Genomic DNA, 24,895 nt, shown 5'->3' on the forward strand with positions numbered 1-24,895 from the left:
CCGACACAGCCAAAAATTAATTAAAAAAAAAACATTGCACAACATCCTTGATTCCTTTCTCCCTTGCGCCGCACATCCGGTCCATCAGCAGACCCCAGGGCTGTCCTGCCAGAAGGCAGGCAGACGCTGCTGCTCCGCGGCCCCAGCCCCGTCACCTCCCCCTGGAGGTCAGCGGCCTCCTGACTGGTCTTCCCCGTCCACCCTTCTCTGTCCACACCCAGGGGCTAGAGGGATTCTTTCAAAACATAGGTATTTTAAAAGCCGACCGTAGTTTTTCAGCACATTCAGAATAAAATCCAAGGTTCCCTCCGCGCCTTGCAAGGCAGGCCCCTCACCTCGGCTCGCTGACTCCCTTCCTGCCTCTCTGCCTGGCTCAGCCCGCCCAGCCACACGGGGCTCCCTGCTGCTGGCCCTGCCCCCGGCTCAGGGCTTTTGCCCTCATCGTTCCCTCTGCCTGGAGCCCTTGTCCGGGACATTCACACGACTCGCACGTCTCCTGATCAGAGAGGCCTCCTCTGACTTATTAATATAACAAAATGCCCCCTTCTCCTTGCACATAGCATCTCTGAAGTTACGTTATGTATTTTTTTATTGTTTATTTTCTGCAGCTGTTCCGTAAGCTCTATGAATGCAGCGTTCCCCTGTTTGATTTACTGCGGTATCTCTAGACCCTGGAGCGTGTGTGTAGTAGTCGGTGCACACGTAGATTTGTTAAATGAGTGAACGATTGACTAGTAAGAGATGATTCTTCCTGCCGTATCTTGTCCTCCTCGGGTTTGTTTCATCATGAGGAGTTAGGTGGAGACCCTTCGTAGTTGCTCATAAAGGCCTGTATGGAAACTCTTTTATCCAGAAATACTGTTGCGCATTCCTTCATCCTGAACCTTTAAATTCTCATTGTTTGGATGCAAATGAAAATCAGAGCTAGTTTTATTTTGGAAATGCTAAGAGAAGTGAGGATGGAGAAGATCATTCCTGTCACATTTTCTGGAAGCGAACGTTCCCTCTCACATATTGCGTGTCTTTTCGTTGCAGACGCATGCCGAGCCTTCTGGAGTATTTAAGTTACAACTGTAACTTCATGGGAATCCTGGCAGGCCCACTCTGCTCTTACAAAGACTACATCACTTTCATCGAAGGCAGATCGTACCATGTGACACAATCAGGTGAACACGGAAAAGAAGAGATACAGTATGAAAAGACAGAGCCATCTCCAAATGTAAGGTCATGAGGTTCACCTGCAGCCTCTCTAACATGTATTGATTAGCCTTGTTTATTTCAAGATACTAATGTTTTCAAGTTTTGAGTTTACCCATCTTTTTCTTTAAAAACATTTTTCGAGGTAAATGACACCTCACACAGTACCTAGTGGTGATGCCTGGTAGAAGTACCATCATGACTGAAGAACAAAAATCAGGTTACTTTAAAAGCTGTGCTGCGTTCCTTAGTGAGGATAATGCTTTGTAGTCATGGAGTATTTTACAGAAAAGCCCGTCTCGTGGATCTGGCCGAGCCTCATTTTCCAGGCTTTTTCCTTAGCTGTACCTTACGTCTCTCCTCATGCTGACCATTGCCAGTTGAAATCTTACGCCTCTTTAAAGGCCTGCTTCAGATATCACCTTTTCCATAAAACCTTGTCCAGTTTTCACAATACAGAAGATAATAATAGTGAACACTTTCCCAGCACTTTCAGCCCCAGGACAGTCTTGCGGGGCAGACGCTTTATTCTCACGACTCCGCGTATGAGGAGGCTGAGACTCAGAGGCTAAGTAATTTGACCAGGGTTTCCAGGGTGGCAGTGGGAGAACCGGAATCCAAGCCGAGGCTGTCTGAGCCTCACACCCGAATGTCATCTTTATTCCTTGGAACAACTGATACGTCTTGTCCGGGGAGCCCGTGCGGCTCTGTGCAGGCCAAGTTCTGCTGGATTTGATCTGGTAGAATCCAAAGGTCCATGAGAAATAGGCCAGTCAACAAGTCTGTGAGACAAGAAGGTGGGGCTAGGGCTTCCCTGGTGGCGCAGTGGTTGAGAGTCCGCCTGCCGATGCAGGGGACACGGGTTCGTGCCCCGGTCCGGGAAGATCCCACATGCCGTGGAGCAGCTGGGCCCGTGAGCCATGGCCGCTGAGCCTGCGCGTCTGGAGCCTGTGCTCCGCAACAAGAGAGGCCGCGATAGTGAGAGGCCCACGCACCGCAATGAAGGGTGGCCCCCGCTCGCCGCAACTAGAAAAAGCCCTCGCACAGAAACGAAGACCCAACACAACCATAAATAAATAAATTAATTAATTAAAAAAAAAAAGGTGGGGCTAGTATGCTTTCTCTGAATGTGGGGTTTGGAGCAGAGGACCAGCTCCTTGCTAAGTTATTATGAAACAAAGAGTGAATGAAGACGTGCACTCATTTGCAAAATCTCTCGTATTTTCTCTTTCGTGCCATGCAACTCATTGTGTTTTACACCAAAAAGATGCTCTCGTCTTCACAGTTTCCGTTAACTGGCCAAGTGTTAATTGATGAATGCCAGCTCAAACTGGGACGAGAAACTGGGTATATTCAGATCTCTTCGCTGACTGTTTTGTGTCAGGCTGACCACTTAACCCTTCAGAGGCCTCACTGCCGTAGGAGGAGCTCAAGGTACTTATAGACAGCTTCTATATCCCAGAGGTTTATTCTAGAATACTGAGAAGGGAATGAAATTAGGAATTTAGGAAATTCCTAGTAAGGAATTTAGGAATTTAGGAATTCCTAACTAGGAAATTAGGAATTAAAATGCCAGACTTAATTTTGTAAAATGCTGGAAAAATATCAAGTGCAACAAACATATAAGTAGTGGTAAATCAAACCCAACAAAAAACAGTGCAAAGTTGTGTATTACTTCTGTCACCTCACTCTGAATTTTTATGGGATTTGCTCTTAGAAAACATCACTTTCCTCCTTCAGGTCATGGACATCATAAATAAGAGATTGTTGACAATAGCAAATACTCTTCATATATTATCTCACTGTTTTAGTATATTTTAAATTTAAATTCCATATGTACATAGTTCACACAAACAGTGGTAGTTATTTACAGATCACTTAAAGGCACTTAGAAACTCTTTGTGTTGTGAGTGGGGTGTGTAGACTCTTTGAATCCAAAGTGGGTCAGTCAGGTACCAAGAGGCCCCTTTGTTGGGGGCCTCCCAATTGTCTTTATCTGCGTTAGTTAAGATACAGGTTTGGCTGCTGAACCAAGGACCAAAATAACAGGAGGTTAAACAAGGTGGAAGTTTATTCTTCTCTTACAGGACAGCTCAAGTGTCAGCGGTCCATGGGTAATATGGCAGCTCCACGGGCGGGGGATCCAAGCTCCCGTTTTGGCCATCCTTAGGGCGTTTCCCTCATCCTCATGGTCTGAGGATGGTTCGCCACAGAAGTTGTCCATGTTACTTGTGACCACATAGCTACGCTCAACTGCAAAGGAGGCTGTGACGTGTGGTCTTTAGCTAGACTTCACCGTGCGCAAATAGAAAATCCATTGCTATGTAAGAAGGGGGGCACGTCTCCTGGGGAACACCTGTCAGTCTCTGCTGTGATGCCGGTAGGTCTTTTCTCTGAGGCTGTTTGGTTTCTTGAGTGCGGGCTTCTCCCGTCTTCTGCCCCGGGTGTTCAGACTTGACTGCTGGTCTCTGGAGCTGGGAGGGAGGGGCTGCGGACATCGCCTCTCGGGATGCATCCACCACAGGCTCGATTCATTCCAGCCCCACTCTGGACCCGTGTCCTGAAGCCTGGCTCTTTTCTGGTTAGGCTTACCTGAGAGTTAACTTCTGGCCTCCTGCCAGTATGGGGGAGAGGAGGCTGAGGGAACTGGGGTTACACCTGGCTTCCCAGCTTCAGGCCCCCTCACCCCTGCCTTTCAGAGTTCCTGATCCCGCATTGACTTAGCTTTTTTGGGGACTCTCGTTGGTGTGTGTGCCAGCTGGTAGTTGAGATCAGGTATATGTTACTTTAACTTGTTTTAAACTGAGACCTGGACACTAGTGTGTACAGTCTAATGGCCACAGTACTTCTCATTATGTTACTCAAGTGATGTATCCGATTTTTAGGTTCACATATGAGGTCATTCGGTTCATCTCACTTCATTTACAATTATAATTTTTCCCTAATTACCTGTTGCAAATTCAGATGTGTAGGTTAGATATTTTGGAGGTAGGAGTGAAGAAAAGGTAGCCTTACTTTACCGGAGGAAGCTTTGAAAGACGACCAGGAAAATGAGAATAAGAACAGTTGCAGCGAAGAGCCCTTGACCTTCCAGCGCCTCCTGACAATACGTAAAGACTTCGAAAGTGCAGGAATCAGGCATGTGCTCTGACTCTCGCCTTTGAGCCTTTCTTTTTGGCCCCATTACAGAAAGTGTTAAATACGGGTGTTCATCTGCAAATAACTGTAGTTAATTGGAATATTATTTGATTACTGTGCAGGACACTAAATCCAAGTATTTTGTTACATTCTTTCTTCTGGATCCAGCCTTTTCTTTCCTGTTTCTTTACCTCTGTGGCCTGTATAATCTCCTTTATGTTGAATCAGATTGAAATAGTCTAGCCTACTGAAAACATAAAAACACCATGAGTTGGTGTTTTTCAAGGTAATTGAACCTTACCAGAATAAAGCTTATCCCTTTCTTTCCATCAGAATCTTTATGCAGATCTTTTTGTTTTCTTGGGTGTGGCTCTTTTGGTTTTATCATTTGAACAAAATTGCTTTAAAGAACTTTCAGGTTTAAAGAAACGTGAAAGTTGTTTATTGTAAAAATAGTTTTCCATGAAATACTTAGAATTTGGAAAGTAGGGAAAAAGCACAATGGAAAAAATAAGCCGTGTGTGTGTGTGTGTGTGTGTGTGTGTGTAGTCACGTAAAATCCACTACCAAAACTTACTAATGTTAACATTTTTACGTAGTCGCCCTATACACCTGTGTTTGCTTTTAGTTTTTCTAAGTTTACTGAAAGTCCTGAAAATACACATTGGGGTTTCTAGTGTGATTTGAGCCATAACCCAGAGGCAGTCATTAGACATAAGGCTTCATGTGTTCATACTGAGACGGTGGCGGCTTTAAATGCTGAGCACGCCTGAGTTCAGGATTTTGGATGGCGTTACAGGGTTAATACTGCCTTCAGGAGGAGTTATGTGGCAACAATACGTAAATACGTATCGATTAAGTTTATGAAGAGTCTCGTCTTGCTTTCAGGTGGCAGTTATTCAGAAGCTCTCAGTCTGTGGACTTTCCTTGTTATTCCACTTGAGCGTCTCTAAGACGTTGCCTGTGGAGTATAACATTGATGAGCATTTTCTAGCTACAGCTTCGTGGCCGGCCAAGGTTGTCTATCTGTACGTCTCTCTTTTGGCTGCCAGACCGAAGTACTATTTCGCATGGACGTTAGGTAAGTGACACGTGAATAAACCTTCGTGTCAATGTGTGGAAGTATAAATCTTACCCTGGTGATAGCCGGGAGAGTACCCTCTTGAGAATATATAGTTCAAGACCAATGAGAAAAACTAGGGTCATCTATTCAGGAGAAGCAAACCTTATAGTTCATGTCCTACATATAAGGATAGAACCTAAAAACTGTTAGGAGAGCCTAAAAACTGGATCAAGGCCCATTTTATTATAATATCATATAAAAATGAGAATGAATCTACTTTGACTGTTTAAGGATTAAAGATGATAGTATATGATAACGTACATCTTCTGGGAGAACACAGTAGTTTGTTACATAGGTTTGTAATAGTTTCTTTTCCTTTGTGTATTACAGCTGACGCTATCAATAATGCGGCAGGCTTTGGATTCAGAGGATATGACAAAAATGGAGCAGCTCGTTGGGACTTAATTTCCAATCTGAGAATTCAGCAAATAGAGGTTAGTAAATCATTAAGAAGTTGGTTACCATATGACACTTTAAGTAGCATAATTTGCCTTCATAGGTTATGATGTGATGTCCCAACAGTGGTACCGAAAGATTTGTAATAATAATACTCATTCTTTCAATCAGCCAATATTTATTGGTCATCAACCATGTGCCCCAGGCCCTGGGGAGCCGGTGAATAAGATCAGTACAATCTGGGCCCTCCTGGAGCTTTAATCTAGTGGGGGTTCCAGGGATACAGAAAGATTGGCTGTGATCAGAGAGGTATAGGGCGTTTCTAAGATAGGAGGCCAGCTTAGACTAGTGAGGTGATTGAGTGTGTGTGTGTGTGTGTGTGTGTGTGTGTGTGTGTGTGTGTGTGTGTGTGTTAGGAGGATGGGGCTATGTCAGGCAGAAGGCGTCGCCCTCCTGAGACAGTGACCTATTAGGAGGGTGCTGTGTAGGCCCAGCATGATGGTGGCCTCAACCAGGGTAGTGGCAGTGGGGCTGGAAAGACGTAAACACACTGGACACTGTTTAAGAGACTCAGCAGAACTTGGTGATACACTGGAATCAGCAAGAGAGAACGAGTTATGAATCATGCCCAGAGGTCTGGTTTAGACCGTTGTGTTCACCGTGGTACCTTTCACTGGGGTAGCAGTTGTGGGACCACAGGAAATACAGGCCTGATCAGGTCTCTAGATCCTTCTGCTGTTAGAAGGGACCCAGAAGATAGAGAAGTAAGTTAGACACCAGGGCCAGAAGCAGGGAGTGCCATAGGACCAGTGACCCGATTTCCTGCACAAATGTATGGCATGGGAGAAGTGGGGGGCAGAGAGGGGCTGTTACACATTAAAAGAGACATCAGCCAGACGTGCCATATGTTTGGATCCTGACTGACCCCACCAACTGGAAAACCATATTTTTAAACCGTCAGGGGTATTTGAATACAAAATGGATATTGGATGATATTAAGGAATTATTGTTAATTTGGTTAGACCTGGTCATAGTTTTTTTTCTTTTTTTATTTTGGTCATAGTTTTTTAAATTTATTTATTTATTTTTTGTAACATTATTTTTTAAAATTATTCTTTTTAAAAAAATATTTATTTATTTGGCTGGGCCGGTGTTAGTCGCGGCCTGTGGGCTCCTTAGTTGCGGCATGCAAACTCTTAGTTGTGGCACATGGGATCCAGTTCCCTGACCAGGGATTGAACCTAAGCCCCCTGTGGTGGGAGTGCGGAGTCTCAACCACTGGACCACCAAGGAAGTCCCTGATCATAGTTTTTTTTTGAAGGTCCCTATTTATTGGACATAAATTCTGAGCTATTTACAGGTGAAATAAGATGTCTGGTATTTGCTTTGAAATGCTCTTAACAGTGTCAGTAATAAAATGGGGAAGGATAGGCGAAAATGGATAATTGTGGAAATTGGGTGATGAATATATGGCCGTGTTTTAATGTTTTGTTCATTTTTGCCAACTAAGGAGGTTTTAAGACTTTTTTTTTTTCCTAATCAGGCCCCATGAAATTTTAATAGCACAGATATATTGTATATCTCTTTATATCCTATATGTATATATGTGCCTTATTCATAAAAGAGTAAGATTTTTTGCCTCTTAAGAAGTTTTCATCCTCAGAGTTTGATGAGAGCAGTAAATAACGGACCAGAGAATCTAAAGTGGTGAGAAGTGCAGAGCCAAGGAGGGATGGTTACACAGGGAAGGAGTAGCGGCCAGGAGACCAGAGCTTCCCTCTGAGATCGGAGGGTGGCATTAGTGGGGGAAGCTTGAGTGAGGCACTGGAAAGGTAGGAAGATGTGCAGACCACTCCTCCAGGGTAAGCAGGTCCTGGGAGGCCAAGACTCCCAGCAGCTGGGGAGGGGGGCACTGAAGGAAGTGAGGCTGCACCTGATGGGGCGTCCAGTCTGGCCCCCAGTGAATGGCCGCTGAAAGGTCATTCACCTGCTCCATCAGGAGTGTCTTTGGGATAATTCCATGGCAACCCCTGTAAGTGTTAACACACAGGAGAAAATGGTGAGAATCCATTTACCTCACAGATGTTCCCTCCAGTAACTCCTTTTATAGAATGATGTTACTCTATTAGAAAAAACGGCGTTAAGGAAAGAGATCGTACACTACCATCATTGTCAAGTAATGTACTCTTAGCACAGTAAGATGTTACTTACCTTTAAAGCTTCATTATTTTGTTGGCCAAAGAAGAAAGTTCCTTTGTTTTTCAGATGTCAACAAGTTTCAAGATGTTTCTTGATAATTGGAATATTCAGACAGCTCTTTGGCTCAAAAGGTAAGCTCCCTCCAGAACCACCATCAGCTGAGCGTTGGCCTCTAGTTCCTTTTTTTTTTTTTTTGACCTCTAGTTCTTGAGGCTGAGCTTCACTGGCTTCACATTCTTAACTAAATTAAATTAACGCTGTGACCTTGTGTTAACCGGGAAACAGAGTTAAGCAGGGTGCTACCAAGTCAGAGAACTATTTAGGCGTGAGTCATGAATGTAGCCACCACTGACCTCGTAGCCTGCCTTGAAAGGTGCCCACCAAGGTTTGAGATCACCAGTATGTCCCTCATTCATGGGAGATTTGGCCAAACAAAAATGCCTACACAGCCACCGTACGTATGCCCTAGATTTTGCACAACGCTTCCAGTTTTAAAATATTTCAGGACAACAGACCTTTATATGTTGGGCACAGGATGCAGAGACCCAGCCTCTGCAGTGGGAGGTCACCATCTTGGTACAAACTCGGCAGTCATCTCTATGCAATGCCCCCTGTCGTGAGGATGATGAGGGAGTGAGTGGGAAGCATGCGAGAATGAGGGGCAAAGAGGCGCCTGTGCTGAGAATTATGAGGGCTTGTCACGTGCACACGGGGAAGGCAGAGGACCGATTACAAAAGACGGAGTTAGGACACCGCGCAGAAGCTCCCAGTCGTCCTTTCTCCTTGTTCTTGATGGGACACACTGCCCGATCTTGAGTTTATTTCATAAAAGACTGCTCCTGTGATGGGAGGGCTCTAAGCACCGTTCTGTGTAAAGAAGCCTTCTTTTGTCATGTCCTTTACTCATGACAAGTTCAATCCCTTTACCTCTTGAAATATCCAAAGCACATTATCATTGCTTCCTGGTGCCTTGCAGTCTCCCCAATGGGTGCAGATTTGCCGAACTAACCTGTTGTGTTATTTTTTGTTGTTATATTTTAAATTTGATACCTTACGAAAATCTTATTTTCATCTGAGTTCTCTACCTGTGACAGGAAAACTTTACACTGAGCACAGCCTACTTCCCAGAAGACTATCGTTAGATCAGTTGAAAGTTCTAAACGTTACTAAAGAAAATAATAAAATAATGTAAAATAAAAAGAACTTTTATATTTGTTAAAGTTCTTCTGTACATAGCATGGACTCCCAAACACTAGAAATGATCATTTTGGCCATTACGTGTACCAGTGAAAAGATGGAAATGAAATTTCTTTTCATACATCTGATCCCTAATAGCTATAACCTCCATTTTCCTAGCTCCTGACCAGGAATAAGAGGGATCGTTGTGGACTTGATAAGCTCTAATCACTCGTGTTTTCCATGGTTTCCAGGGTGTGTTATGAACGCGCCTCCTCGAGTCCAACCATCCAGACGTTCATCCTCTCTGCCATTTGGCATGGGGTGTACCCGGGCTACTACCTGACTTTTCTCACGGGAGTGGTGATGACGCTGGCAGCGCGAGCTGTGAGTATGAGTTCCTTCTCATCCTGCAGTGCTGGTCACGTGACCTGGTGTCAAAGGCCCAGTGAGCCTCTTACCTACCGGGCAGCCTTGCTCCTTTGGCCAGGTCAGTGCTGCAGGCTGGCTGGGAGGTGCGCCTGGCAGGTGTGTTGAGTGTGCCTCGTGGGCTGCGCGCTCGGCTCATCTGGGAGGAAGGCCCGGCCCACAGAGGCCTCCACACCGTGTTCCTCGTTGTCACAGAATCTTCGGAAGGATTGCTGAAAACTGGGTGAAATAGAGATGACCAGACGCGTAGGTTTATTTTAGAGATGTTTCCTGAAAACTCCAGCCTTTGAGTCCTCTTTTAGATGAAGAGGGGACCGTGGCCAGGCCTAGATAACGTGGACGGGCCATTCCCCATGGCGGACACCAGTGCGAAGCAGGCCGCAGGTCTGTAGGGTATTTGAGACCTAGTGTATCATCTGGGAAACAGTTGAGGAATTAGGTTGGTGACATGGGAAAGAAGGGGGGCAGTTTAGTGTAAGTCCTTGGAAGTCAATCGGAGGCAAGTGACGTGACAAAAACAGTGTTTGAACAAGCTTCTTATGTCACTTACAGGTGAGGTGGCTTCACTTAACAAACTAGCAGATGTTTATTGTATTCAGTTTTAAGGTACCTTGGAGATATATGAGGTAAATGTCAAGAAGTATTAACTAAAGGCTATTCTTCTGTGGTTTGTAGTCTAGGGGCGTAAGGTGTATGTATGTATGTGTGTAGGTATCTGTCTGTATGTGGGGGTACATATACCACAAGGCATATATGATAGATTCCATCGCTTTTATGGATGGTAAGTACCATAGGTGTCTAGAGGGAAGGAAATCCTTTTTGGTTGGGTTGACTAGAGGTGGCCCCAGTAGGAAAGTGTGCTTGGATTTGGGCTTTGAATGATGAGTTATTTCAGTAGTGACTGAAGCGTAATGGGGGAAGAAAATGCCTTTCTAGGTGTAGAAATGACATTGGCAAAACCAAGTTAGGAAGTGTGTGGTGTATTTGGGAATGACAAGCAAATCTGGTTGAAGCAGAGCCTTCATGTATGTCTAAAGGGTGGATGATTCTGGAAAGGAAGAGGGCAGGGGCGGGGTGGGGCTGGAGAGAGAGGAAGAGGCCAATAATAGAAGAACTTGAACAGCAAACTGGGGAAGAGCCTAATCCTCATTCTGTCCCACATCAGGGAGTCAGGGAAGGTAGGTGAGGGTGGAGATGGGATGCTGAGAGCCATGCCTTGGGAAATGGATTTGCCCCGGTGGACAGAAGGGGAGAGAGTGCAGGTAGCTCTTGCCGCCTTCAGCAAGGCAGAAAACCTGGGTAGCATCCTGCCACTACGAGTGCTGGTCTGTGTGTGGAAGAGCCACTAACCTCAGACTGCATCCCCTCTGAAGAACTCGCGTGGCATCTCAGAGCAGGGCCACGCTTCACCTGTAACCATATTAGGCGAAAAAAGCGGGGACACAAGAGAAAAAAATAGTGTTTGGTTAAGTTTGCACATTTCAAAATTGAAATGTTTTGACTGTTTTAGAAGCTAAAAAGTATTAAAATAGTGGTTATTAGAAAGCACTTTTTTCCTGAGAAGCCCTTCCCAATTTCCCCTAATGAATGATGTGTGTAATTGCCATTCATTTTAATAAGCGCTCTTTGACCTAAGCTCAGTGTATAATAGCTGTCTTTCACAAATGCAGAGGTTAAAGAATAGGAAGGATGTCTCCTTTCATTGTAGTAGAAAAACTGATCACGGAGTGAACCTTATTTACGTATAGGCAGACATTGCAGATTCGGTTCCAGACCACGGCAATAAAGTGAATATTGCAGTAAAGGGAGTCACACGAATTTTTCTGGTTTCCCAGTTCACATAAAAGTTATGTTTACACTATTGTGTAGTCTAAGGGTGCAATAACATTATGTCTAAGTATACGTACCTTAATTAAAAAATATGTTATTGCTAAAAAATGCTAACCATCACCTAAGCCTTCAGCAAGTCATAGTAATAACATCAGAGGTCGTTGATCACACAACACCATTACAAATATAATAATAATGAAAATGTTTGAAGTATTACAAGAACTACCAAAATGTGACAGAGTCAAGAAGTGAGCAAATGCTGTTGGAAGAATGGCTCCAGTAGACTCGCTCGACACAGGGCTGCCACACACCTTCAGTTTGTAAAAACCGCAGTCTCTGCGAAGCATGATAAAGTGAAGCACGATAAAATGAGGTGTGCCTGTGCTATAGTTTACAAAATATGATTTAAGGAGCTCTAGGAAGTGTAATTTTTAACTTCGGGGGGGAACTTTTAATTTTAATACCACTTCAAATCTACAGAAAAATTGCCAAGAACTCCTATACGCACGCCCTTTACCCAGATTCACACATTTTGCTCACGTGCTTCCCCATGCACTCTCCATATTTTTTATACATACGTGTATTAGTTTTTTCTGAACCAGATCCAGCTTTTCCCATAGTAACAGTATCATTTTAGATGCCCACCAGCAACGTATGGGAGTTTCGCTTATTCCACATCCTTGAAACAGTTGATATAGTCAGTGTAATTTTATAAGCAATGTTAAAGGTAAATATTTTTGTTTATTTCAGGTGAGAAATAACTTTAGGCATCATTTCATCGAACCTCCCCAACTTAAATTATTGTATGATGTCATAACATGGATAGCAACTCAGATAGCAATAAGTTACACAGTTGTGCCATTCGTTCTTCTTTCTATAAAACCATCATTTATGTTTTACAGGTAAGTGTTACTCTTAAAAATATGCCATCGGAAATTTTTAAAAAATTTTTAATTGAAATATAGTTGATTTACAATGTTGTGTTAGTTTCAGGTGTGTAGCAAAGTGATTCAGTTATTTACATATGTATGTATGTGTGTGTGTGTGTGTGTGTATATATATTCTTTTTTAGATTCTTTTCCATTGTAGGTTATTACAAGATACTGAGTACAGTTCCCTGTGCTATACAGTAGGTCTTTGTTTACCTATTTTATACATAGTAGTGTATATATTTTAATCCCAAACTCCTAATTTATCCCTCTCCCACCCTTTCTCCTTAGGTTACCATAGGTTTGTTTTCTGTGTATGTGAGTCTATTTCTGTTTTGTGAATAAGTTCCTGTGTATCATTTTATTTTATTTTATTTATTTTTCATTTTAATTTATTTTTAAAAGAAAGCTTCTTGCTCTTGGGTAGAATAGAAAAATAGTACCCTAGCTTGCTTTCTGCAGTTAAATGCATTGTCAGTTACTTTAAAATCTTAAACCAAGCAGTCACAAGTTTATTTATGGAATGATTAACACCACTCAGACCTCAGATGAGAGTGTGATTTACAGCGAGGAATATCAGCTGGGTAACCCTTGCTTCAGATCTCAAAGGTTACACTGGGCAGTAGAGCTCTTCTTCCTACACTTGGATGTGAACTAGATGATTGTGGTGGTCATTTCACGATATATACATATACCGAATCATTATGTTGTACATCTGAAACTAATAATGTTATATGTCAGTTATATCTCAATTAAAAAAAGAGAGAGACTTCAGACTAACTTTGGCCCACAAGCCGTAGTTTGCTCACCCCTGCTCGAGAGCCAAGGTTTAAGAGTTTATTTGTTAAAGCGGAGGCTTAAGAGTCACTGGGGATATTTTAGGGACGGAAGTAAAATATATCCTCTGATAGTCACCAGTAACGGTTGGTAAAGTCCGTGGAACATGAGTTCAGCGATAAGACTGCTAACTCCCAAAGGAAAGGAAAACTTAAAAAAGATGAACAATAATGAATATGATGAAGCAGTTAAAAAACAACACAGCTTGTTCTTTATAACGAATTATTAATTCTCTTCATTTCCTCAGTCAAAAGATAATAAATTACTTGCATTTCATTTATTGGTTCCCTTTTCACTCTTTTATATTTCATTGGTACTTTTTCATCTCTACATAATAGAAATTGTTGTTTTTTTTTTTTTTTTTTTTTTTTTTGGCGGTACGCGGGCCTCTCACTGTTGTGGCCTCTCCTGTTGCGGAGCACAGGCTCCGGATGCGCAGGCTCAGCGGCCATGGCTCACTGGGCCCAGCCGCTCCGTGGCATGTGGGATCTTCCCGGACCGGGGCACGAACCCGCGTCCCCTGCATCGGCAGGCGGACTCCCAACCACTGCGCCATCAGGGAAGCCCCAGAAATTATTGTTTTGAATTCCATATTTTGTTTATCTGTTTATGTTCTCTCCCTCTCCCACCAAATTCCATTCCCCCCATAGTAGATAGTGGTATCTTTGAGATCAAAAACTATTTTCCATTACCCTAGCATTTAGAATGACAGCACAGAGTCATAATAATCATACAGGAAGACATAAGTAACTCCTACTAAAGTGTCCTTTTGAACAGAATTATTACGTATGTCTAAATGTGACTGAGCTATTGGTTGGATTTTCTGTCTCAGGATTTTCTGTCTCACGTACTTTGTTCACAGGCACTGGCACTTACAGCTATAGAACCAGGAGGTCACATTTGGTTTATATTTAATTTGAGGCATGATACTTCTAATAATATCTTTAATAATGTGACCTTTATTTTGTAACCATCAAGAAGCAATATTGCTTATCTATTACATCACTGGAATATTTGTAACTTAATTAGGGACAGTAAATAGCAGGCAAGGCTATTACTGTCCCTTTACTACCTCCATACTTTGCTCAATATTCGGTTCTATGGATTTGAGAGGTTTTTTTTCAGATCTCTGCAGCTATTAATAAGTACATTTTGGTTTTTGTTCTACTTAGTCCTGGCCTTATGACCTTTACAAAGGAATGCAATATGATATCTAGTATGAGTGCTTTATAAATACCCACTGGCATACATGGTTAGAGTTTCATCTAAGGGGGATGGGTAAAAGACTAGCGTAGGGCTTCCCCGGTGGCGCAGTGGTTGGGAATCCACCTGCCAATGCAGGGGACACGGGTTCGAGCCCTGGTCCGGGTAGATCTCACATGCCACGGAGCACCTAAGCCCATGCACCACAACTACTGAGCCTGCTCTCTAGAGCCCGCGAGCCACAACTACTGAGCCCACGTGCCACAGCTGCTGAAGCCCGCACGCCTAGAGCCCGTGCTCCACAACAAGAGAAGCCCCCGCAACGAGAAGCCCGTCGATACAACTGGAGAAAGCCCGCGCGCAGCAACGAAGACCCAGTGCAGCCAAAAATAAATAAATTAAAAAAAAAAAAGAATAGTGTAGTAAATATAGACATCCTAGGTGGGGCTTGTGACATTTTGACAAATGTCAAATTAAGTCTTGTTAATTATCAGAATATAATAAAGTAAAGTTTTCCCTTTTTTTTTTAGCTCCTGGTATTACAGCCTTCACTCTGCTGGTATCTTAGTGTTATTGTTGTTACCGGTGAAAAAAACTCAAAGAGGAAAGAATACACATGAAAACGTTCAGCTGTCACGATCCAAAAAGTTTGATGAAAGAGGAAATTCTTTGGGACAGAATAGTTTTTCCACAACAAACAATGTTTGCAATCAGAATCAAGAAAGAGCCTCTAAACATCCATCATTAAAGCAATGATGGGGAAAGCACTCTGATGGCTACTTTTTGTCTGTTAACAGAAACCAATCTTAGCACCTTTCAAGGGGGTTGTGTCTGTTGGGAAAGAGATCACGTGGGGGGAAATCGGACAGTTTTAGGTAGGGAATGCCCTGTATACCAGCTTGAAAATGGAGTGAAAGACCCCTCCCATGCCATGTCCCTGTGGGCCATGCCTTATCAAAAATGTTTCCATTATTTCAATGGGCACTCAGGACCTCAGCATATGTCCGTAGGGTCATAAGTGTGCCCTGCTGCTGAATGTATGTTGTGTATCCCAAGGCACTGAAGAGATGGAAAAATAATTGTGTCAATCTAGATGATTGAGAAAAATTAACTTTTCCAAATGAATGTCTTGCCTTAAACTGTCTATTTCCTAAAATATTGTTTCCTAAATGGTATTTTCAAGTGTAGTATTGTGAGAACACTATTTCAATATTAGATGTTGTATGCTGCACAGGAATTCCGGAGGAATTTGAACAGGATATTTAAGACTGTGGATACTTTAAAATGCAATAAACATCTCAGTATTTGAAGGGTTTTCTTAAAGTATCTCAAATGACTACAGTATGTTGTGAAACTGTAAAGTGATGGATGCCAATTTCCTGGAGAGTTTAATTACCCTGTGTCAGGCAGAGAGCCCTTCAAGGAGGGATTTCTTAAACATAATTAAAGGTTGGTAATGTGATATTTTAAGCTATTTTTCTTAAAAAACAAAAAAAAAAAACAACAAAAAAAAAACAAGGGAGAGAGAGAGAAGATGACAAAGGAAAGAAGGAAGACGTGAATGAAGAAAGCACTGCGGGGGCCGGAGCCTGAGCCAGTGGCAGCTGGGACCAGCGCACACAGGTGTGCAGGGCAGGTGACCGATGCTCTGCAGACGTGTGCTCTTCATCCCTATTCATCTGAGTTCTTTGTGATTCTGTAAGACATAAAAGTTTAATAACTTTTTATTACGTTGACTTTTAAAAGATGTATCAAGCATAAATTATATAGAATGATAAAAGGATTGTGAAAATAATAGTGGGAGATTGCTTGAAGGTTTTGAAAGAGAAAAATCACTGAGTGAAATTACTCTCTAGCTAATCACTTTTTTATCCTTGACAATTTAATTCGTATTTGGGAAAGTTTTAGGAAAATGAAAACTTAAAGTCATTGGGTCTGAACCACCTCTGTAGAGAATAATATAAATTAGTTTCCAAACTCTTAACTTCTCACATAAAAGTTTTGCCACTAACTCTTGTTAATGAGTTTCAGATTATTTAAGTAGAAAAATGTGCTTTTATCTTATGGGCTGGTTTTACCATAATTAATTTCACCTGAATTGCTGGGTGTCTCCTTTAACCCCACAGTCTTGTGATGCTGCAGTAGCTGAAAGCAGAGGAGTGGGGTGTGATGCCAGTCTGGCATCAGGGCCACGGCCGGAGATGATGAATCACGGGCGGAAAGGGAGAAGGATGGGCAGGGCCTTCTGAGTTCACTTTTCTGTGACCCATCTTTTGTGGAATTTATTTTCTTTTTTGCCTTAAATTTTTAAATGAAATGCAAATTGTCTATCTATGATGAGTCTCTCTTTTTTTTGTCATTAATAAATTTGCAAATGAAGTTAAGGACAGAACAACTCTCTGGCTTAAGCTGTGTAGTATTTCAATTAAAGATGAAAGGAAAAGCAAATGTACTTGGAACTTTTGAGGTCTAATCAGCAAAAATATCAGTGTACCTTCCCAGAACTTTAGAAATAGCTTCCTCTTTGTTTATATGAAATGTTTTTATTTTTCTAAAGGTAATTTTTTTCTCCACCTGATGATGTTAGCCATGCCCTGTTACCTCCTGGGAAAAGATGGTTTGCTAAATAAATTTTCTGTTTTCCCATGCATTGAATTTAAGCAAACTGTGGAATGTGAGAGACTAGAAAAGATTAATCATGGAAAGTATCTGCCCCCCACAATGTCTCCTCCATTTAATTAACGCTGCAGAGAATCTGATCACTATTAAGAAAAAGTAAACAAATGTAGAGGTTAAAAGACAAGTCTAGGCATGTCATAAGTGAAAATAAGAAAGTGCGTTAAAAACTTTCTTTTTGTTCAGCCTACCTAGCCATTAACAAATAATCATGATTTAGTTCTATTACCTGACTATTTTTTATTCCTCAGCCTATAAACCTAATATCACTGTTATCTGTTTTTTGCTCAATGAAGGTAATCATAGCACTGCCATCTAGAAAGCAAGATGATTGATGAATTTTCCAATTACTTTGAAGAAAATACCTTATATATACAATTTGACTGATTTCCATCCCCCTGGATTATCCAGGTTTTTTGTTTTTTGTATGAAATGGGTTTTGAATAGCTTTTATTTAATTTTGGAGAAATTATAATCACAGGTATACAATCTAGGAGAAAAACTAAAGAAAGAATTCTCATTCTCAGCTTGACCTTCCTCCTCAAGAAGAGACTTTTTGTGCTCTGTAAACTGAATATATCTACTTGGAGTGTTGTAAGGATTAATACTTTACTTCTAATTATAATAGAAGAATTGAAGACTGGTATATCTCTACTATGTTAAACTTAAAGGGATTCGTTGTAACATGTGCTTCTTTTTAAATCAACAGAATAGGATTCAGGGCATATTTATATTATTTCTCCACTCTTCAGTTGCCATGAAACCACTCCAGAGATGATCAATCAGCATCATATTTATATCAATATTTTTGGTTATTATTATACTACTCAGGGAAAAAAATGGACAAAATACTTATTTTTCCCACAATTTTATTTTTTTGAAACAATAGCAGTTAATTTATTTTGATGTATCTCAGCTGTCGCCATTTTACAACCCGCTTATTCTTGGTTTTTAAAATAAGCATTTATAATTGGAACTCAGGGTAATTGAAGAAATTTACTTAGCTTCTAAAATACCCAGCATAATAGAGAAGGTTTATTTGGCTTCCAAAATGTCCAGCCACCACTTATGCCTCCACCATACTTTTGCTTAAAAAGTATTTTTGTTACTGATTCCCACCATGTGTGATGTTCACATACAGGATTTCCACAGATACCAGTTTGGAGAAAAATTTTCCAGTAAAAAGAATGGTTTTAAAAAGTAGAGGTAACCCACATTGAAGCACTAATTGTCCTGGGAGGAGACCTGGGTATTCATCTGGCTCAGACATTAGTGAGCCTTGGGACTTGGACGAGTGACCTGTCCTCCAGCCGAAAGTTCCTTAATGAGCCCAAAGGGTTAGTTCCAAGAGTTTGTGACCAGTTGTGTTTGTAATGAATGGAAACCATTAGCAAGATCTGTAAGAGTCACGAACCGGGGCAGATTCACCATCAAGATTATCTTCATGGTCCCTTATTTTTACTACTTGAGCTCAAAGCCCTGACTTTTCAAGTTTTTTGAGGCAATCAGAAGGCGTGCAGCATACCATTTCTACTGAATACAGCCCTTGAAATGAATCTTTCATAACGAAATAGTCTCCACTGAAGGAAAATATTTTCTTTTTGATTTCTCTGCTTTCTGTTTGTGCTGTGTACAACTGAGGAATATATATGCTAAAAACTATGTTATATGAATTATCAATTTTACTGGACAGGGTTTACCACCATATAACTTCTCAAACATTATTTCATTCAAAGATATTTAAAGAATATTTAATTTAGTTATACCTTATTTTAAACTACAGAAAAAATTACTTTAAAATGTTGACATTAAAATAATTATAAAATTTGTACTTTTATTCGAGGACTAGATTACACTTGGGACAAAAATCTTTCCTATTTAAAATGTATACCTTGTAAATTTTCATTTGTAAGTTCATGAACAACTCTGGACATTTGTGCTTTTTTGTTTCCTTATTTTAAATTGTCCAAAATTATCAGTTTATTGATTTGAAGAGTTCTGCATTTTAGTCGAAAGAAAAAATTACTTGAGAGAATAATTGTTTCAGAATGGTGCCTATTATTGCTGTGTCAGCGAAGCATTTGTCCAGAGGTTTAGATATGAACCAGTATTTCGTAGAGTTTTATTCAGCCACTAATAGTCCATCCTGGCTGACACTGAATACATCATATTTACCAGAGGTGCAGAATTCTAAGTAACACTGTGAAATGTAATCTTAACTGCCCTCCAGGACTTTATAAAAACTACAGGTAACCCAGGGTACATTTAATGAGTAGCTGATCGTTTAGACGCTTAAATTAGATGCTGAAAGTTCTGCTTTCTACAGCCCTTCCTTGTAAAAGTGTGTTTGTATCAGTGCACACTCCTTATGCTGAAGAAAAAGATTTGCTTTAAAAAAAGAAATTTCACTCTGAAATATGGATTTGAAAGACTAGGATGCAGAGCGTCTGTTAGGATGCAGAGGGTCTCTACCGTGTTTTCCTGCAGCACCACTTAGTCAAATCTATTTATAGTAACTCATTACAGAAGACAATTTTAAATGAAATTTTCCATGTTGGCATTTTGTAGGACTGCTCTTAGAATCAACAACTAAGCTGCTTTCTGAGCTCTTGTACAGGGGATGCAGCCAATTACATTTTACTTGGTGGGCTGCTTAATAAAGTTTTATGTATGTTTTCAAATAATATTTATTTTAATAGGTTTTTAAACGTTATGCAAACCCCAGTAAAGAACTGACAAGCTTCTAGAGGTCATTGATTGGGAAGACTTTCTGAAATAGAGCCTAAAGACACATTTTTATGCCAACTAATTTGTCTTGCCTTTAAAGCTGATTATAACTGTCTTCTTTCAGTACACCTTTTATAAAGCAACAAAACAAAACAAAAGAAACCCCAGGACTGTATGATCTATAGATAAGAGTATAAGGATCCATGCAAAACCCCTGTCTAACTTCCTCAGTGATGATAGCCATCTCTCCAGTCACATTTTATCAAGTTTTGCTGCTATAAAAAGAAATGGAAATGTAATGAAAAACCAGAAGTTACAGGGCAACATCAGTAGAAGGACTAACCATTTTCTTAATACCATGTTTGAAATGGAAAAAGTGACTGGCTGCCTTTTACTGGAGTCGTAAGTGACTGTATCCTGCCCAGTCTCTATTTTGGGTTAACTTTGAGAAGTTGATTTGTCAATATTCCTCTTTGTTTTTCCTATTAAAGGGCAAACACGTGTAAAGGGTTGGACAGAACTTTCAAATATGCTTCTTTTCCGATGTTAAGTATTTTTGGTTCTGTATCTACGGATTCGTCAACAAAGTACGTTTGCTCCTGACTTTTTAATCGCAGGAGAGAGGAATCAAACCAGCACACATGCTCCGTCTTCTGTCACTCGTCCGCACCTGCCTCCCCGAGCCCCAAGGGGCACGATGGAAAGCAGTAGGAATGAGAGTGAAAATAATTCCGGCGGAACAAGAGAAACCCTCCTCCATGCAGAGTGACAACGTGGGATTTCCTTCCTGCCTTCCTTTAAAGCTTGCATCTTGATCTCTGCGTAGGAGTAGTTGGACACTGTTACCCCAACACGAGGGGGGGGGCCCGAGCTCCAGCAGCCAGTATTCACAGCCCTTCATTTGCCTTCGCTGGGGGAGAATAGAACGTGGTGTCTGTGCTTTTTGTTTTTATGATTCCAAAATATTTTTTTAAAGATGTGTTATTTTTCGACAGATCCATAAAGTAGTTCCTGTTGTATGGTAAATTAAAGTTACCACTGTGTCAGTTACACTGTGATGTGATAATTTCATAACCACTTGTTTCTAGTCTGTGTGTCCTCAGAGCTGCACTGGTGGCTTATTGCTGGGTTTTAAAGATGTTTTTAACTGAAAACATAAATGTTTTTTTTCTAATTTGTGTGTCTTTAAAACTGATTAAACAGTAGTTTAAAAATATATGTGTGTGTTTGCTGATTTCAGAGGCTTTAAATTCCATCTCTAGAACTGAATATCAGGCCTGTCTTGAGAAGCAATGGTCTTTTTGCATTGAAGGATTCTTTAGTTCAATAGTAATACTCTCAGGAGTCATTGACTTTTTAACTGGTTAAAAATTATTTAAAAGAAACTATTGTCATGTTATAAACATTTTGGGAGGCAATTAAAAGAACCTTAGGTTAGTATATAGTATCTTGTATTCTCTCTTAAAACAGACTTATAGGGCTTCCCAGGTGGTGCAGTGGTTGAGAGTCCGCCTGCCGATGCAGGGGACGCGGGTTCGTGCCCCGGTCCGGGAGGATCCCACATGCCGCGGAGCGGCTGGGCCCGTGAGCCGTGGCAGCTGAGCCTGCGCGTCCGGAGCCTGTGCTCCGCAACGGGAGCGGCCGCAACAGTGAGAGGCCCGCGTACCGCACAAAAAACAAACAAAAAAAAACAGACTTATAAAGTGAAGAGGATGCTGACTGTCCTCAGTTACGAAGAAAAAGAGGTGGCTTTCCCAGTTCTGCTGTTGGCACTCTCACTGGCCTTGTATATGGATCTGGTCTTTGCTTTTGAGAAGCAGAGCACTGGGACGACCGCTCGGTTTCTGTACCACGATTACAGGCTTAAGGGAACTTTGGGGTGCACTTCCAGGCTCTTCTAGATGCTGTCGTGAACAGCCATGGGGAAAACGTCTTCTATTAACTTGTACTGTTGTACAAAGATGCTGGATGAACACGTATGAGTAAGTGCAGTTGTGGTGCTTTCTCACTGGAAGGCCTTAGACTTTATGGCAGATTGAAATGACCCCGTTTTGAGATTCATGATAGCCACGACCGGGAGAAGCACGGACCCAGGAGCCGCCTGCCAGCACAGCACTTCCATGTGCTGGTCCCGACAGGCGTGACGGCGGAGGGAACGTGATTAGCTCCACGGTAAGGAAGGCCAGGAGGCCAGGAGATAACAGGACTCCTGTTGTACATAGATGAACATTTGTAAGGTGTTTCGTATTTTACGAAAGTCATTAAATGACTTCCAACCGGACGTGCTGGGTAACTAAACAAATCACAGCTCTTGCCTTTGAGGAGCTAATAGTCACCATATAATATGGTAAGTGCTTTATTAGAGGCAAGTACAAGGGTCTTGGGGCAATTAGAGGGGTGGGGAGCTCAGGAAGAGGCTCGGGTAGCTGCACAGAGGAGTTGGCACTTGGGTTTGTGGGAAAGCGTTTTGCTGCGCCGACAAAGAGGTGGGAGGTGAGTTAATTAGAGGAAGAAAGAAAAGCATATGTCAACGATTTTATAGCGTTTACACAAGTAGAGTAAAAGCAACAGGAGTTATGCAAGTTTTGATCTACTGTGTGCCAACTATCTGTTTAACAATAACTTATCTTCCCCCAAATAGAAAAAGGAATAATAGGAAAACATTGAGTTTAGCCAATGTTTAAAAAATGAGACTTTACAAACTCTTTCAAGCGTATGGTTCAGTACAGAGCAATAAAACAGACTCTAGTGCCCACCGCTCAGATCGAACAGCTCTTTCTGCTTTGCCACGTTAGGTTTAAAGTTTGTCTTTTTTTCATAGAAAGAACGTTGCACATGAGGCCATATACCTGCCCCAAGCTTTGCCTTCCCCCTCCCTCCTTAGAAGTCACAACTGCATCAATGTGAGCCTTTTTTGGTAAGCTTTTCATTTGGTCGCCTTTCTTATAAGCTTAGCTATGTGATTTAAAAAATAATTTTGTGCTCTGTTTACTATAGTTTTCTAGGTGTTTATAGCAAGATGGCTCAGTCTGCTGGTTGCTGGAATCAGATGTCAGATCACATTCTTAATGTCATTAAAAGATGGCATTTCCCTTTACTGGTAAAACCCTTTCTATTACGATGGATTTTTATTTTTCAGGTACGCTTTGTTTTGTGCTTGTGTCTTCTTTTTTTGTCACATCATCCCAAGTGATACCCATGGTGTCCGTTAGCACAGCCTGAGGCTCCCGCCAGCGGAAGGGCAGGTCCGGATCCGCCAGCCAGGGCAGAGCTGGACGCACTGTGCCCAGGAGACGGATGCCGCTCACCGGTTGCCGTCCCTTTTTGCAGGGTGAGCGTGAGCACAGGCTTATAAAAACAGGCCTAGGATCTGAGCTTAGCCGCCAGCTGCTTACAGCCGTCAGTGGGGAAGTTGGCTGCCCGGCACCCGGAGACCCAGGGCCCCGTGAGAAGAGGAGGCCCTGCAGGGGGGCCGCCAGTCCCACGGAAAGCTGACTTCCTGTTTCCCTCTCCACGCTTTTTTAATGCCCGAATCATCAGCCTCAAGAAGAGGCTAAAGAAGAAATTCGCAAGTACTGAAGTCCATCCTACAGTCCTGAACCTTTACTATAAATCTTGTGCAAAGAGCAGTCAGCGCAGCAGCCCGCTTCCTTAATTGTCTCCTACACTCTGCAAGGGTCATTTTTTGCCCGTTGCTGAATGTGATACTTAGTTTTCCATCTTTGCTCACTCAATCTCTGCAGCATGTGGCTATGTTGGCCACTCTCTTCTTGAGATGCTTTTCTCAGTGTCTGTGAAACTGTCCTTCCTCGCTTCTCCTCCTTCCTGCCTCTGGATGATCTAAGTCAGCCGAGACCCCTCGTCCTGGCCCCAGTTCACACACTTGTCTGTTCTCATAGGTCCTCTGTGCTGGCCCTACCTTCAACACTGACCTCTGTCTCCTAACTTCGCCCCCACCAGCTCCAGCTAAATATCTGCAGCCGGAAATCACAAGCAAACTCAGAACACCCCAAACTGTGCAAAATGTGAGATTCCTCTCGTAGTGCTCATGCCATGAAATGTCCGGAGTGTTTCCCTCGTTACCCAAGTCAGGAGCCTGTGCATCACCCACTCTCTTCTCACTCTTTCTTCCTTACCCACCAGCACATGTTGCCAGCCGCCGTGTGTCCCGTCTCCCAGACAACTGACTCCATCTCACCGGCCTTCCCTCCCCATGCCTCACCTAGTTCATGGCAGGGACCTCCCAACGGGTCCTGCATCCTCCAGGCATGTCATTCTGTGACCTGCAGCCTCGAGTCATCTCTCTAAAGTCAACAAATTGGGTTTTTATTTCCCTGCTTCAAAAATGAAACTGTTAACCAAAGCCTTTGTGATAAATTCAAACTCTTAAGTATGGTGGAAAAAAACTTTCCATGATCTAAGCCCTGCTTACCCTTCCTCCTGCTTCTCTCTCCTGATTTACACCCCTCCCAGTACACATATGCTGCCGTAGATTGAATCCGTCCCCCTAAAATTCATGTTGAAATCCTAACTCCGAGGTGATGGTATTTGGAGATGGGGTTTTGTGGGTGTGATAGGTCATGAGGGGAGGCCCTCATGAATGGGATTTAGTGCCCTTATAAAAGACAGATCGTTTCAAAACGATCTGAAAAAGAAGATATAGAGATATATATCTATATATCACTTTGCTGTATACCTGAAACTAACACAACATTGTAAATCAACTCTACTTCAATCAAAAATAAAATTCAATTTAAAAAAGACCCCTGAGGGCTTCCCTGCTGGCACAGTGGTTAAGAATCAGCTTGCCAATGCAGGGGACATGGACGGGTTCGAGCCCTGGTCCGGGAAGATCCCACATGATGCAGAGCAACTAAGCCCATGCACCACAACTACTGAGCCTGCACTCTAGAGCCTGTGAGCCACAACTACTGAGCCCACGAGCCACAACTACTGAAGCCCGCGTGCCTAGAGCCTGTGCTCCGCAATAAGAGAAGCCACCGCAATGAGAAGCCTGCGCACCACAACGAAGACC

The 24,895-nt window shown here is 42.2% G+C and overlaps 1 protein-coding gene across 2 annotated transcripts in view; it reads left to right on the forward strand.

Moving 5' to 3' along the window:
• MBOAT2 (membrane bound O-acyltransferase domain containing 2) overlaps nucleotides 1-21,076 on the forward strand; it is a 117,501-nt gene extending 96,425 nt beyond the window's left edge. For both annotated transcript variants that reach the window (XM_067703743.1, XM_067703744.1), the window contains exons 7-13: nucleotides 1,036-1,219; nucleotides 5,224-5,416; nucleotides 5,789-5,892; nucleotides 8,120-8,184; nucleotides 9,484-9,616; nucleotides 12,239-12,390; nucleotides 14,988-21,076. In XM_067703743.1, the coding sequence (XP_067559844.1) occupies nucleotides 1,036-1,219; nucleotides 5,224-5,416; nucleotides 5,789-5,892; nucleotides 8,120-8,184; nucleotides 9,484-9,616; nucleotides 12,239-12,390; nucleotides 14,988-15,213 (1,057 nt within the window). In that variant the 3' untranslated portion in view covers nucleotides 15,214-21,076. The remainder of the gene's footprint in view (nucleotides 1-1,035; nucleotides 1,220-5,223; nucleotides 5,417-5,788; nucleotides 5,893-8,119; nucleotides 8,185-9,483; nucleotides 9,617-12,238; nucleotides 12,391-14,987) is intronic.
• The last annotated feature ends 3,819 nt before the right edge of the window (nucleotides 21,077-24,895 follow it).

Source organism: Pseudorca crassidens, chromosome 14, assembly GCF_039906515.1.
Source record: "Pseudorca crassidens isolate mPseCra1 chromosome 14, mPseCra1.hap1, whole genome shotgun sequence".
Taxonomy (NCBI): domain Eukaryota; kingdom Metazoa; phylum Chordata; class Mammalia; order Artiodactyla; family Delphinidae; genus Pseudorca; species Pseudorca crassidens.